Raw genomic sequence first — 14,065 nt, forward strand, 5'->3', positions numbered from 1 at the left:
TTTCATCAAACCTGCAAATGCTTTTTGGTGTCTGGACAAGTGAATGATATTCCTAAGTATGAAATGAGATAAAGACTCATTTCTTTTATTAATTTTAAATTTTGCATATAGATTCTGTTCGCTAGAAATTTAACTAGTAAATTGTTAAATTTAGTAAATTGTTCCAGTTACTTGGTGCATATGCAGGAAGGATTAGTAAATAGGCACAGACTTGTGTAAAAAAAATGCATACATGACTACTCACATATTACGAAGGGAAATTATTTTGGCTCAAGGAAAGACAACAGATGGTTGGGAAAAAAATATAAAACAGTAACTATCAATGGGAGGAAGATGTAAGGAAAACAAAAGAAAAGACAGAATGGGATGAGTAACTTTGTTTTAATTGATGACCATTAATATCGACGAGCAAACCGTGTAAAGTTCTTGCAGTGATTGTTAGGAAGTCTTTTCTATGTTTTAATATGCAACTTTTTTTCCTGCCTAGTGACATTTGAATTTTAAATAGAAAGTAAATGGTAAGTGATAGAAAATGGAACTGCCATATGTGCTTGCTCTGACAAAAAAAAAATGATTGAAACATTATTTTTTTTCTTTTCCAGCAAACACATATGTTCTGCCTTACTTTTTGAGATTGAATTACGAATTTCTTTATGTGGGTGTCAGACCATCTGCCAAACAATGAAATTTCCCTAACTCTCACTAATACACATAACAGTTAAGACATTAAATCTTTTTATAGGTATGATGTGATTTTTTGATTAGGTTTTACTCAAAACCTAACCAATGTATGTGACTATAACTGCGGAGACTTTGGTAAACACAGTACTCTACAGTAGCATGCAACTTTGTGCTGGAAGAGGTAGAAATTTGCAGAGGACTATGCTAGACTTGTGGTGCTAGCATACAACTCATCATTAGTTAATCTTGTTTTCTGTTAAAAATAAGAGACTATGCTCTGTATTTAAGTTGAGATCCATAGACCCATTAAAATAGGCTAACCTGGCTATGAGGACAGCATATGGCGTAGAGTTTACTCATCCTCACTAACTTCCTAAAATGTTAGTACAGTGGAAATTCATATGGTTAAAAACCTTTGTCTTAATTATCCAAATGTATATCTGTATTTTGAGCTCAACTGAATTCAATTTCAGATTTAGATGAGTTATCAAACCTGGTAAAAATGACAATTATTTTATATGCATTTTTAAACTGTGTTCGCTGAGACTTCAAGTTTTTCTTCTGGTTTTAGTGAAACAAGTACTTCTGCTCTAAAAATGTTAGGGAGATTTTCTGTTTTCAGTATAAGACCATAAAGTTACCACTTAAATCAGCTTCTTACATGAAAACTTTCATTTTGAAATCAAGGCTTTTTAAAAGAAGTGTTTTGATTAGCTCTTCTGATGCATAAAGCTATCATGCAACACAAATGACTCCTGCACGCAGCTGTCAGGAGGACATCGACACTTCTGGGAAACTTCCAAAGCATGTCCCCTAAACCTCAGCATGTTCTGCAGGCCAGGACCACCTGATGATTTGGGGGAAAATGGTGGTTCTTAAGACAGCACATCACCATTGAGGTGGAGGGATATCCTGCAGGAAGGCATGGTATTACCACAGAAAGCTTTCAGACCTCAAAGGCAGGCATTTACCGTTGCCAAATGCAAAGCTGGAGCACTCAGAATTGGTTTGCAGCTCCAGAGAGGTTTATCTGGCACAACAACTAACTTTTTCCCCCATATATATATATTTTCTAGATCAGATTGTCCTTTATGCATTACTATTTCTGATTAAACTTGGGGTTAAATTCTTCTATTTTTGCCAATATTAAACTTCACTGGATTCATCCCAGCTATCTAAAAAAATCACAGAAGGAGAAAATAGCTGAGCTAGACACACCATCGTGTTACCATAGGAACAAGCAACTCTGTCTGGCCTTCTCATTCCTCTCATTTTGTACACAAAATCCCCAAACTTTGAAAATGTTTCTTAGTACTGCAGTCTCTTATAGTGGAAGGAAACTTCATTTGCGTCTGGACTGGCAGATATTGGATTTAACCCCATTTTAGGCTAGGCAGTGCAACGTGACAGTGGAAGATAATGAGAGATCGGGATTTGTGGAAAAAGTCTAGATCTTTAGAAATGAAAAGTAAAGACACACATGTTGTAGTGGCACTATAGAAATAAAAAGTAGCCAGGAAAAAATCAAAATATTCACTTTACAGAACATTGAGTTTGGAGGAGGGGGAGAAGCAACAAAAATCTTTGCATCACATGCTATTCGCAGGATGCATGCCATCAAACTACTTAAAATATTTAACTATTGGGTGCAAATAGTACATCCATGCTTGGGAACAATTACACCTAAAAAGCACAGAGCTACCAGAATATGGTGTTTTAATTATTTATTTATATATATATATTTTTATGGCTTTATCTCTTTATAGTAGTACTTTATCTAAGTACTACTTACTCAGTAGTAGGGATGATAGCATCCCTAAAAAGCTCTGCAGGAATTTATTGTTTTATTATAATTATTATAATTAACTGGATTTTTTTAAAGTCTAAAATGAGAAATATTGATTATTATAATAGCACTCCTGTTCCCATGTGAGCAGTTCAGCATGAAACTTGAGATTTAAGATAGAGCATTTTCATCATCTCCGCTAACAAATATTTTGCTAGAAAGCATTCTTCCATACAAGATTATGACAAAGAGATCTCAATGAATAAATTGAATACATAAAACTAAAAAAAAAAAAAAATTAATTGACATGTTTTCATTTATTCTGTAGATAATTTATTTTCTGTCTCAGAAATTGAATCTTTCTGCCTTTATTATATTTCCTATTAAAGCTTTTAATTTGAAGAAGCTTGCTTCTAAGGAAATAGGTTGGATTCAGAACAGTTCTATGACTCTAGTTTTAGGATTTTTTTCACTTCAGGATTTTTTTTTCCCACTCATAATTAATGGAAGAAAAATGTCACATTGTAGAATGACTAAAGAATAAGTGTTTCATCATCTACACTAGTCTTTGATTTATAAACTGAAGTCTTTTTGCAAGAGTAATATTGGCCAGGATACAGTGTGCAAATGCTGGTTCATATATGCTGCCTTCTTCCACTTCTTGCAGTTTCACCAAAATGTCTCACTTTTACTATTGTGAATTGTTCTGCATTCCAGAAGGTCTCAAACTGAAAATGTTTCCCCCATCAGTCTGAGCTCTGCATTCTGAATTTGTTCTCACATTCTTTTTCCAGCTTCCACTGCATCTTTCCTAAAACTTTTGTTCATCCACTTATGCTTTCTATGACATCTCAAATACAGTTAGTTTCAGAAGAAATAATGAGCTACCACACAGTTACAAGTGACCAGGGGAATACCGAGATCTTTACACATTCATTAAACTTGGTCAGATGTAAATGAGTTTTTCAAGTCATTGATTATCAAGTCATTTTTCCGAAACATGGCAATACAAGACCTTTGTAGTTAAATAACTATTATAACATTTTAAATGTAAGTAAAACACTGTACTTTCCTCTAGCTTGGCATGGAAATTTCAATCCGAATACTTAATGTACAGTGAAATTAAACTAACAGAAAATAAGGTATTGTATTAAGTATCATGCAAGGTGAACTCTACCTGATACATAACATTTCCCGTATTTCACACTCGCTAAAAAATGAAACCGTTGGCCAAATTCACTCAGACAACAAAGTGATTGAGTGTGCTATTTTCCTATGTTCAGGCAAACCCTGAAATAACTTGATACTATTTCAAAAAGACTAAAGGTATAGCTTCATTTCATAAGGAATCTTCTAATTGAACAGGAACTGGAATAGCTGCAAAATTCAAAACTGCATCTTCTCTACTGAATTTGATTAAAGAAAATTAATAGATACTTTTCAGTGAATTTTAGCATGAGGAGTTTAGTGTGGTACTTGTGAATAATTCTACCAACCCTTCATAAGATGTTCCAGAAAGACTAATTCACCAAATTAATTTACAGACATCGTTGTCAGCTCTTTAGTCTGTAGGGCTCTGGGCATTTCATTATTTTTTATCTAAAGCCTCTCTGTTATCAGAGCTGAAAGGTGCATTGATTTGAATCTCCCTCTCTCAATGCTGATTAACAGCAATTTAGTAGAGAACAGCATTTGACACTGACATTGGGATTCTGAGGTAGGCACAGCAAATTGGCTGGCTCCAGAGGAGAACAGGAGGAGAGGATTTCTGGCTGGGTTTGGTGAACAGGCACATTCACGCCAAGACAGGTGGTGGCAGCAAGGCACTGAGGCACGCAGCACATCGCCTGTGTGGCAGAGCATCCCCAGGATACAGGCCGTGCACACAGGTGCTTTAATTTCATAACAGCACTGCTGAATTGGACAGATTTTGGTTGTGCGGATTTCCCTGGTGCTTAAACTAAACCATCTCTGTCTACATCAGTCACTTACCTTTTGTCCCTGTAGAAAGTGGAGCATTTCCTAAGAGAACTGAAGCATTCCTGCAGGAAGGCCACGTCCTACAGGTGCAGCTGTAGCACGCAGGTGTGCACGAGATGCTTTTGTTCTGTGCCAGGGTCGCTGTGCTCTTGCCAGGGGCTGACTGGCCCTAACCATTCTGCTTCCACCGCCCTTCTGCTTCAGGCTGCTCAGCGCAGGGCAGCACGGCCCCGGCCAGCCGTGCCACCACCACACGCCTTCTGCACAGCCCCCGACCCGAAATGCCACCACAGGGACGTGGCTGGCGTAAAGCGCTGCACAGTTTTGATCCAAATGTTTGTTACAACTGACTGCTGTGAGCCACGTCAAATTAAAGTATGATAAGGGAGAATAAGGATGTTGACGCTGTTTGGTTTTACCAAAATCAGAGGTACCAAGCAAGCAGAGAGAAAATAGAATTATTTTTTTTCTCTACAGTAAGGTGCCTGGTCAAGGCCATGCCCTGGGCATCCATTTCTTCTTCCTCCAACTGTCTCCACATTAAATTCTCCAAAAAAAAAAAGTTACTCCCAAAGCAGGTAGCACAACAAGGTAATGATTTTAAATACGGCCTGTAAATATTTTTAATATAGAACTTATCAAGGGCAAAATGCTATCTGTAAGTAATGGAATGGGAATAGTTACATTTTATCTAAATATACAGTTCAGAACAAAATAGATAATTCACATACATGGATAGGCAAATTCATTTCTCATGTTCTCCAGACACATAGGCATAAACAGTTACATAAGTTATTTTAAAAAGATACTTCTGAAATATTTTAATAAAAATCTTAAAAATATTCCTCAAATTATGTATTTATTTGATAGGAAAACACTTGCCTATTTGAAATCTTCATAGTGCATTTATTATTAATAGAATGCAAATTTACTTAATTTACCTATTTCCATCCCAGAGAAATGAAACAAGTAATGGAAAATCAGTTTGAACTAGAGCTAAGCAAACCATTTGCACTATCATTTATTTTAAAATGCATTTTTGGGTGAACATAAACATTTTTTCCTAAGTTGAATTCAGTAAAAAAAGGAAACCAATGTAAGCGTTTTCTTTTCCAAAATCTACCAAATTTACTCATTCTATTTTAAGTACTGTGAAGGTGTTGTTAAAAAAAAAAAAAAAAAAAAAAAAAAAAGGAAATGGAACAACATATTTTTGTTGGCCAGGAACAGTTTCTCTTCCAAGGCAGCCAGGGAAAAGAAAAAGCTATCGTCATTTGCATAACTGCCACAAAATAAAGAAAGAGCGATTTCTGTTAATGGGAACATGCCACTGAGCTGCACTTATTCCGCACATACCCTGCCCCATCTTACGAAGCTGGTTCACTCACTCTTTACCAAACATTTTCAACATGAATCTCTTTCTCAGAGACTCGTCTGCATCCCCCTTTCTTTTTTTTGAGGGGCAAATCCTAGTGATTGCTTTCTTTCTCTGGCTAATAAATACTTCTGTAGTCCATGTAACGTTGAGCAAAAAGAATATGGTTTGTGATGGTAAGGGGCTCTCACTGTGTAGGTTGCTTTGACTTTCACATTAGGAGACAGGCGTTGCCATTCAGATATCATCAGGAGGAGCAGAGAATTAAACGTAGACCTTCCATGGAGCAGGAGAATCTTCCCTATAATGAGGAATAGTCTTCATTTCAATGGCCATATGGATGTGTGGCTAACAAATAGTATGCTTGAAGATTTCTGTCAGATCAGGCCCTTGCTGATAAAATAGGCAGGGGAACAACTGAATTATGGAAGTTAATTTGGGTTGGTTGCCATCTGTTGCCTATCAGAGGTCCCCTCACCCTTGCGAAAATGTAGTCAGCTCTGGGAACACTGCAAGTTGGCTGGATTTTTATGCGTTTAGTAATGTCACTAATAGCTACTTAGGTATGTAAACACTTCAGAAACCTTCAGTTGAAGATGAAAGCTGAAATTTGGGGAATTAGGTGTTTACAGCAAATGGTTGCTTAAATGCTTTCCAATGTCCTTTTGTAAATTAGCCTCTTTCTGTGAACCATGCAAAACTTGCAGTGTGTGAGAAGTCAAAAGAGAGGCTCAGCGACATGCAACATTTACAAGGCTGGAGTCTTTCAGCTCTCTGCCATCTGATGGACCTGATTAGATAATACTGGTAACAGTAATGTTGTCACAAATTGTTATTAAAGCTGCTTTCACTGCTGAAGCTGTCTTAAAAGTATGCAACTGTATACACAGCCTTGGGCTGTTATCTTTAGTTTTACACAAGGATATTTATCAGTGAGACGAGACAACATTAAGGGTGTGTGAGTGGTAAAGAGTAGGATATCAGACACAATAAATTGAGATCTTCAGCAAGGAAGAGTAAGATGAAGAGAGAGTTATTTCATTACGCTTCAGAAGATAGTAAAGAGTTCCACATCTGACTTAAGTGGTTCTCCATTTAACAGCATATAAGTAATCATCCATTGACCTAAATATTGAGGGTACCTTGAGGAACAGTTTTGGGGGCACAAAAACAATAGGTTACGGTGAAAAGAAGAGAAAAGGAGAGGAAAAAAAAAGGAGGGGAGGAGGGGAACAGAGAGGAGGCATTGAATTCCCAAGGGCTGTGATGAGAGGACTCACAATGTACTGCGAATTCACTGCAGGATCAAAATAGTGATGACTGTTTTCCATGTTTCTAAACATTTATTTTTTTTACTCAAATTGTGGCAGAAGAATTCTGGGAGAAAGTAAAAATTGAAAGAAGTTTCACGTAGAACAAAGGGAAGAATATGTAAAAGAATGTGTCTGCATCGTTTTCTCCAGAGAGTGTTGCCCATCAACCCAAACATATACTGGCTCAGAGCCCTTTTGCATTTCCCATCACCTTTCTATAGGACACTATTTGATTGATTTCTGGAAGAGTTTGCTTTATTGCCTAGCTTAGCCATTTTATCTGTCTCGATGCTGAAAAATACAGCTGGGTGTATCCTGTCTTACTTTCTTATGTTTCTCTCTGCAAGCAAGGAAGCACAGCCGTAACCTCTTCATGGTCAGAGGAAAGATACCAAGGATACGTAAAACTTGGAATGGAAGGGGATTGATGGGATAATTTGTAGAGGATGAAAAGGATTCTAACTTATAAATTGTTTGGACTAAATTATTCTATCCATCTGCCTTGTAAAGGAATAGGCCTCCTTTTCTGCCTAGCTTCACTTTCAAATGCTTACTGAAGTGTTTTCAGGTAATCTCCAAATAAATGGGGAAGAGCTGCTTAAATGGAAAAGAAATAGAGTAAGGTCTGCAAACAGTCAGGAGGAAGAAGAAAACCGCAGGACCATGACCACTCACTCAAACATTACAGAGAGCTGAAATGGAAACAGGAGAGACATAAGGAAGAAGAAGACAATTTTTTTAGACTTCAGATAGTTCCAAATTATAATCAAGAAAAATATTTATCACTTCAATATAACTAACAATGGACAGAGGAGGTAAAAAGTTTAGAAATAAGTGTTCCTTTTGCATAGAAGTAAAAAATAAGACAGGAGCACGAAAAGTAACATTGATGAGTATTTCTGGAAAGCCTAACCTTATAATATAAGCTAATCTCATATCTTGAATTTTTGCATTGAAATATTTTGTTTACAGGTTGATCTATTAAGCCTAAAATAATTAAATAAACTAGAAAAATTAATTTGAAAACATGTGATGTTCGTAAAAATAATCACAAGTATACCAATGGAGACCTCTCTCCCGACACATTCTTTCTCCTAATGGGGGCTCCAAGACTGAAAGGGGCAGGAAAGAAATGGAAATAAGGCAACTCATTTGTGCAAAGAAGTGAGGTTTTCTTGTCATTTTTTTTTAGTCTGCAAGGTTTTTGGACAGAAAGCTAAAGCCCTTTTTTCAATCAACAGTTATTTTACATTTTTTCAAGTCAATAGTGCCTTTTCATGGATCAGGAACAGCCAGAATTAACATATAAAAATACTTGGAAAGACCGAGTATCTAAAGCAGTATTTAATAATTTATACGGTACTGAGCATTTAGTAATGGAACATATAACATGCTGGAAAATAATGTCCATCCCATGTCTGATCCATGTTTGTATTAGGAACACTTCCTTGCCTGCAAGGAAACTCCAGGCAAGAATTTTAAGGGCATTAGCTCCTGTGGAGTGTGATGCATGCTATCTTTGAAAGTCTCGTGCTCTGTATCATCAAATGCTGCTGTCATGGCTTGCTTATTTTGCAGTTGCCAGATATGCAGATTTGGAGACCAGTTGTACCATCTGCATTTGCTGTATTTTATCTTTCACTTTGCCAAAGGCAAATGATTTGAATCTGAGTATGAAAGTAAAATTTGATTCCGCCTGAAACACAGCTGAGAGAAAGGCAGCAGTGAGCTGTGCTCTTGTATATACAAGTAAGATAAGAAAATCTACTTCCATTTGACAGCATATTGTGTACTGATACCATTACACTCAAGGAAGACTGCATTCCCTGCAAGTACTTTAAAGCCAGAGTTTCAGACACACAACTTGATAATACAAACACATGCAACAGAAAGCTGGTTTATTGCTTGGTATGGCACTCCTCATACTCCCGGCATTGCTCTCTCCATCAGGCAGCCCTAACACTAGCTCACAAAGACTAAGCAAAATTGTCTTCTGCGTGCATCAACTTAAGAGAGTTTTTTGCATGTTGGTGCGCGGGTAAGAAACTGGATGGAGAGTAATAAAGATGAATGACAAGAAGCAAAACAAATAAAAAAGCGTGATAAAGAACAAATACATATAGGAACCGAGGAGGGGAACGATAAGAGACAGTGAAGTACTAAGCTTATGGTGGGATGTAGTTCGCATAGCATTCTGTCTTACTGAGGGATGACAGGATGTCAAAATGTATTAGCCTTAACAGTAATTAACAGAGAGCATTTGAGAAAATTACTCAGTATCATTGTAGCCTTCCCCGCTTAGCGCTGGCAACTTTTCTCAGCACCTGGTGTAATTTCGTCTATCCAAACTCTTGTCTGAAACTAAAGACCTCTCCCTGGGGAGGCAGTCTGTACCCCCTCGATCCACACGCAGAAGTCTATTTCCTTCCTCCTAAGCAGAAGAAAAGCTCCCGGTTATATTTCCCTTCTTAACTCTGGTGTCAAGAACCGAAGGCTTTCAGCATGGCTGTCAGGTTTAGAGGCAGACTTAGACACTTCTTGGCCTCAGTCTAATGAGAGCTTGAAACATTACTTAATGAGGCACCACTGGCCCTGAGGAGCTGTAGCCTCATTGACCAGCACTGAGAGAGGAGAAGAAAAACTGTTTAACTCCACGATGCATCCATGAGAGGTGCCTGGCCAAGACACCCCTCGCACACAATTTTACAGGTGACTGGAGTGGAAGCAGAAGGGCTCACCAACTGCTCCCGATCTGGGTAAGAACGAGCAGTTGCTACAGGCTCTGTCTCCCTTGCTGTTTTGGAAGGAAAGGAGGGGAGCTGACAGCCCCAGGGACATACTGAATCAGGAGGAAAACTCCATGTGAGCAGGCTGAATTTGCCAACTTTGGGTACTTCAAACTTCTGTGAATTGGCTCAGTAGTATTGTACATTTTGTAATTGTTGTAAAACACGTTCAGAAAGGTTTTTAGGTTTTGCTTATTATGACACGTTGTAGCACCTCTTTGACACCAGTACCGCGCTATATTATATATCAGCAATATAACTCATGATTATGCAAAAGAAGGTTATTCATGACTTTTAGTCAATTGTTGATTAGTAAGATGGCTGTGTTATGCATAGTAATAGACCAAATGCTTCTCCTGAGCAGTCATTATCCAATACTTGCACAGCACTAATCTAAATTCCAAGAAGGACGATCCATAAAGGGAAATTAACACTAGAAGTTAATGGCAGTTGAAAAATTTGTCTTCCTTTGCTGCTTAGATGCTATTTTTAAATGGAATAGAAAAGAAGAAGATCATGGCAAAATATGAGAAAAAAAAATAAAAACAAAAAACAGTATCTGTAACGTGAAGTAATATTTGTTAAGGGAACGCTTGTGCAACATGTGAAAGCACAAATGCCAAGATTTATTCCTTTTGATGTTACTAAAAGGTAAGAATTAGCAAATAGAAAATGTAAGAAGTGACTGGAAGAACATCTGGAGGATGCTGCAAAAGCATTTACATGCATGTTTGTAAAAGAATATGCCTAGAAACATGGCAAATAGTACCAAGTCCCTTGGGGTCCATTATCTGAATATCCTTTAAAAAGAAAACACTAAAATTTCAGGAGAATTACTCCATAAATAAGGAATGCTATTACTGTCAATTTGATTGACCAACTGTGTAACACCAGCCAAAAACAGCCTAGCCCACAGTTCCTGTGCAAAGCCTACAACTATGTCTCACAGTTAAAGCATATTCAAGTGACTGAAAATCTGTCTCATGTGCAGGTAAGTTGCTCCAAAGGCTGGTCACACTGGCCTTACCCACACCTTCAGAGAGAATTTCCTTGTCACAGATTACCTTCGCTTCCGTGCTATGAGAGATATCACAGCTTTTCTTTGCTAGATTAATGAACCATCAGATACCAGAAATCTTTTTACTACGTAAGCTGTGATCACCTCCTAACTTTTTTTTTTTTTTTTTTTTTTTTTAAATAAACCGAATAGCTCAAGTCCTAAGCTGCTTAGGAGTTTCTAAGCCTCTTATGGTAGGGAATGTTTTCTAAAAACTGCTCTCTTCTGGTAGCTTTTTTCTGACTAACCTCCAAATTTTCACATACTTTCTGAAGTACAGACAACAAAACCAGACACGATATTTGTCTAACTGCTTCTCTTCTGTTTTTTACAGAGGAAACAGGACTACCTAGTCCTTAAAGTCTTGCAGTAGAGTAATTGCCCTGCTTCTCCATGGACTTAATTTGACTCTCATCTAATGAGGGTACCCCTTATATTGAGTTCTCATCTTTAGTCACATCTTGTAAGCCTCTCTCATTTGGGCCTGGATAATTAGTATGAGCATTGGCCCAAGCACAAATAAGGTATGCAAGAACCCACACCCCATTCCCCCGCAGAGACCAACCAATAAGCTCAGGGGTTTCCTGACAGAAGAGCTTTATCCTCTTTTCTGATGAGTGCCAGGGAGCCCACAGTTAGGATCCTGGGAAGCTCCTTAGCTGTCTGACATGATGTAATATATATGGTTGTACTACCATTAGGATGACAATGCTATCATAGAGCGTTTCAGAATTTTAAAGAATTTTAAATTAATTTTAAAGAATTATCCTTTAAGAGGTTTTGTTGGTGGATTGGGGATTTCCTCAGACAGAAAACCCATTATATCTTCGCATTATTTACTGTATTGGCACAGTGTGTTAACAGGACACTAAAAAATACTGTGTGTAGAATGGTACAATATCAATTTGAGCAAGCTTTGCATAAATAAACATTATTTTCCAATGAAGGCACAAACTCCACGGGATGATCCTTCTGCTGCTGTACCAGTTAGTGAACCAATGCATGTAAAACATGAAGTGATCCTAGAGAGGAAAGCAGTTGTTTGCAAAACCAAAGGGAAAAAAAAAAAGAAAAAAAAAAAAGATGAAAATATCTTTCAAAATATTTTTAGATTGTTTCTTTACAAGAGCAAATGACTGGGTGAGACACTGAGTTTAAAGCAGTCTGTTAGCCAACACTGAACACAAGGGTACTGAGCCATATTACTCCCAACTTACTTACACATTCAGAGGTTGCCAGGCAGGCCACTGTGCTTTTGCCTTGATGACTGTTAAAACCTCATCGCTCTGTGAAAAGAGACAAAAGAATAAAGTGATTGGGACAAATTTACAATGAAAGCAATATGATTTACAGCAAAAAGACACCCTAGAACAAACTGTGCCTCCAAATTCTGATTATGAGAACTATGCTTTGTCCTTTTCGTTATCAGGGCATCTCATGTCCTCAGCTGCTTGGGTTCACTGAGGAGCCTTCATGAAAGCAAGTCATGGGAGCAGCACGCAAAATTAGGCAGACCTTGGGCACAGCCTCTTTCCTTTCTGCAGAAGCAAAAGTCAGCTTAAAACACCACCAGCAGTTCATACACTGTGGTATTTTCGCATGTCTTCCCAGTAAGAAGCTACCACTGTAGGCAAGCTAATATACCTTGGAGAATGTATGCTGCAGTATTTAATACCCCCATATCTGGAGACTCCATGGTGAATGCACTGCAACCTCCTCCAAGTAAAACTGTCGATAGCATGTGCTATTTGCTCTCTGCTTACTCATGCAAAAATTACAGGGTGAAATACAACACCTACCTCTTTGCCATAGTGTGGCAAAGCATTGTAGAAAGATGATGTCCTAAAGTCTGTAGCAATTTCTGCACCAGCAGTTTTAAACTTAATATTGATACAATAAACCCAGGACAAAGGCAGGATACCATTAATGAGGCTCTGATGCCCAGAAGACATCTATCACACATTTTTTAGAAGCATCTTCCCTATCTCCCCCAGGAATCCATCCTGGTAATTCGCCTAGAGGAACACAAAGTTCACACTTTGCTCACATGATTTCCATCGTCTTTTAAAAACATTTCCCAATTAGACTAAGAAACCTACCTCATACATTACAAGTAATTGGCACTTCCAACAGAGCTGGCCTTTCAATTTAGTGATAATTGTGCCATTTCCTGCTCAATAGCAATAGTTCTGATACCCCAGGCTAGCTCTAATCCATCCATGTACTCCTCTGTTTAAAGAAAACAATTTTCACTGGTTGTTTCCACCTCTCTCAGTATTTTCTGACCTCCCCTGTTTTACCAAAGCAAGGTTATTGCAGTGCTGATGGGCCCTCTCTGTAACACACAAGGTTTTCAGTCTCAGGAATACACATGGGACATGACCCCTCCCTGGTCTCAGTGGATGGATAAGCCACGTTATGAAACTCCTTTTCCTAAATAAGGATGCTTGGCTGAAGTCTACTCCACATTACACGCACCGAGCTAAGCTAGCTGAAAGTCTGACTCTCTGAATGCAAGAAAGTACAAAAAGCTTTTTTCATCTAGTTGGAAAAGAGAATTTCACTCTGACCAGCAGCAGCCCGCCCACAGCAGCACTGTGCAAGCAGGGGTTCAGCGGGGCAAGCCCCAGATGAGCAGCAGCAGGCTGAGCTCCCAGCACAGCCCCGTCCCCAACAGCAATACGTGCCGTGCAGGAGAGATGCAGAACGGCCCAGTTCATCTCTGGCAAACCTATTCTTGCCTCCATGCCTTCGTAATGGAAGCAGCAGATTCCCCCCCAAAGTAATTTAGAAGGAAACTGATTAAACGAATGGGGTTAAAGGCCTGGCTTCGTGCATTACTCGTCTTTCTCTGTCACTAGAATTTGACTTTGCTTTCAATTTTCCTTGTTTCAACACCTTAAGACTTTCCAGAGAGGCACATTTTCATTTACTTTCCTTGAGAAGTCATCTGCATTCAGAATAATTAACTGCGCTTCGTACATCCCAAGGAAAGTCTGTTATGAGTACAAATGTTTATGTTTATTAAAATTATATACTGCTTATCTAATAGAAGACAATAATCACGTCAGTAACATCCAAATCACT

The 14,065-nt window shown here is 38.2% G+C and overlaps 1 protein-coding gene across 1 annotated transcript in view; it reads right to left on the bottom strand.

The window, feature by feature from the left end:
• Positions 1 to 14,065, bottom strand: part of SPON1 (spondin 1) — a gene marked incomplete at both ends in the record, with an annotated part of 176,230 nt that overhangs the window by 12,241 nt on the left and 149,924 nt on the right. The window contains one exon of the mRNA XM_084288308.1: positions 12,200 to 12,264. Within this exon, the coding sequence (XP_084144434.1) occupies positions 12,200 to 12,264 (65 nt within the window). The remainder of the gene's footprint in view (positions 1 to 12,199; positions 12,265 to 14,065) is intronic.

This window comes from Netta rufina (assembly GCF_964035555.1).
Source record: "Netta rufina genome assembly, chromosome: 5".
In the NCBI taxonomy this organism is placed as follows: domain Eukaryota; kingdom Metazoa; phylum Chordata; class Aves; order Anseriformes; family Anatidae; genus Netta; species Netta rufina.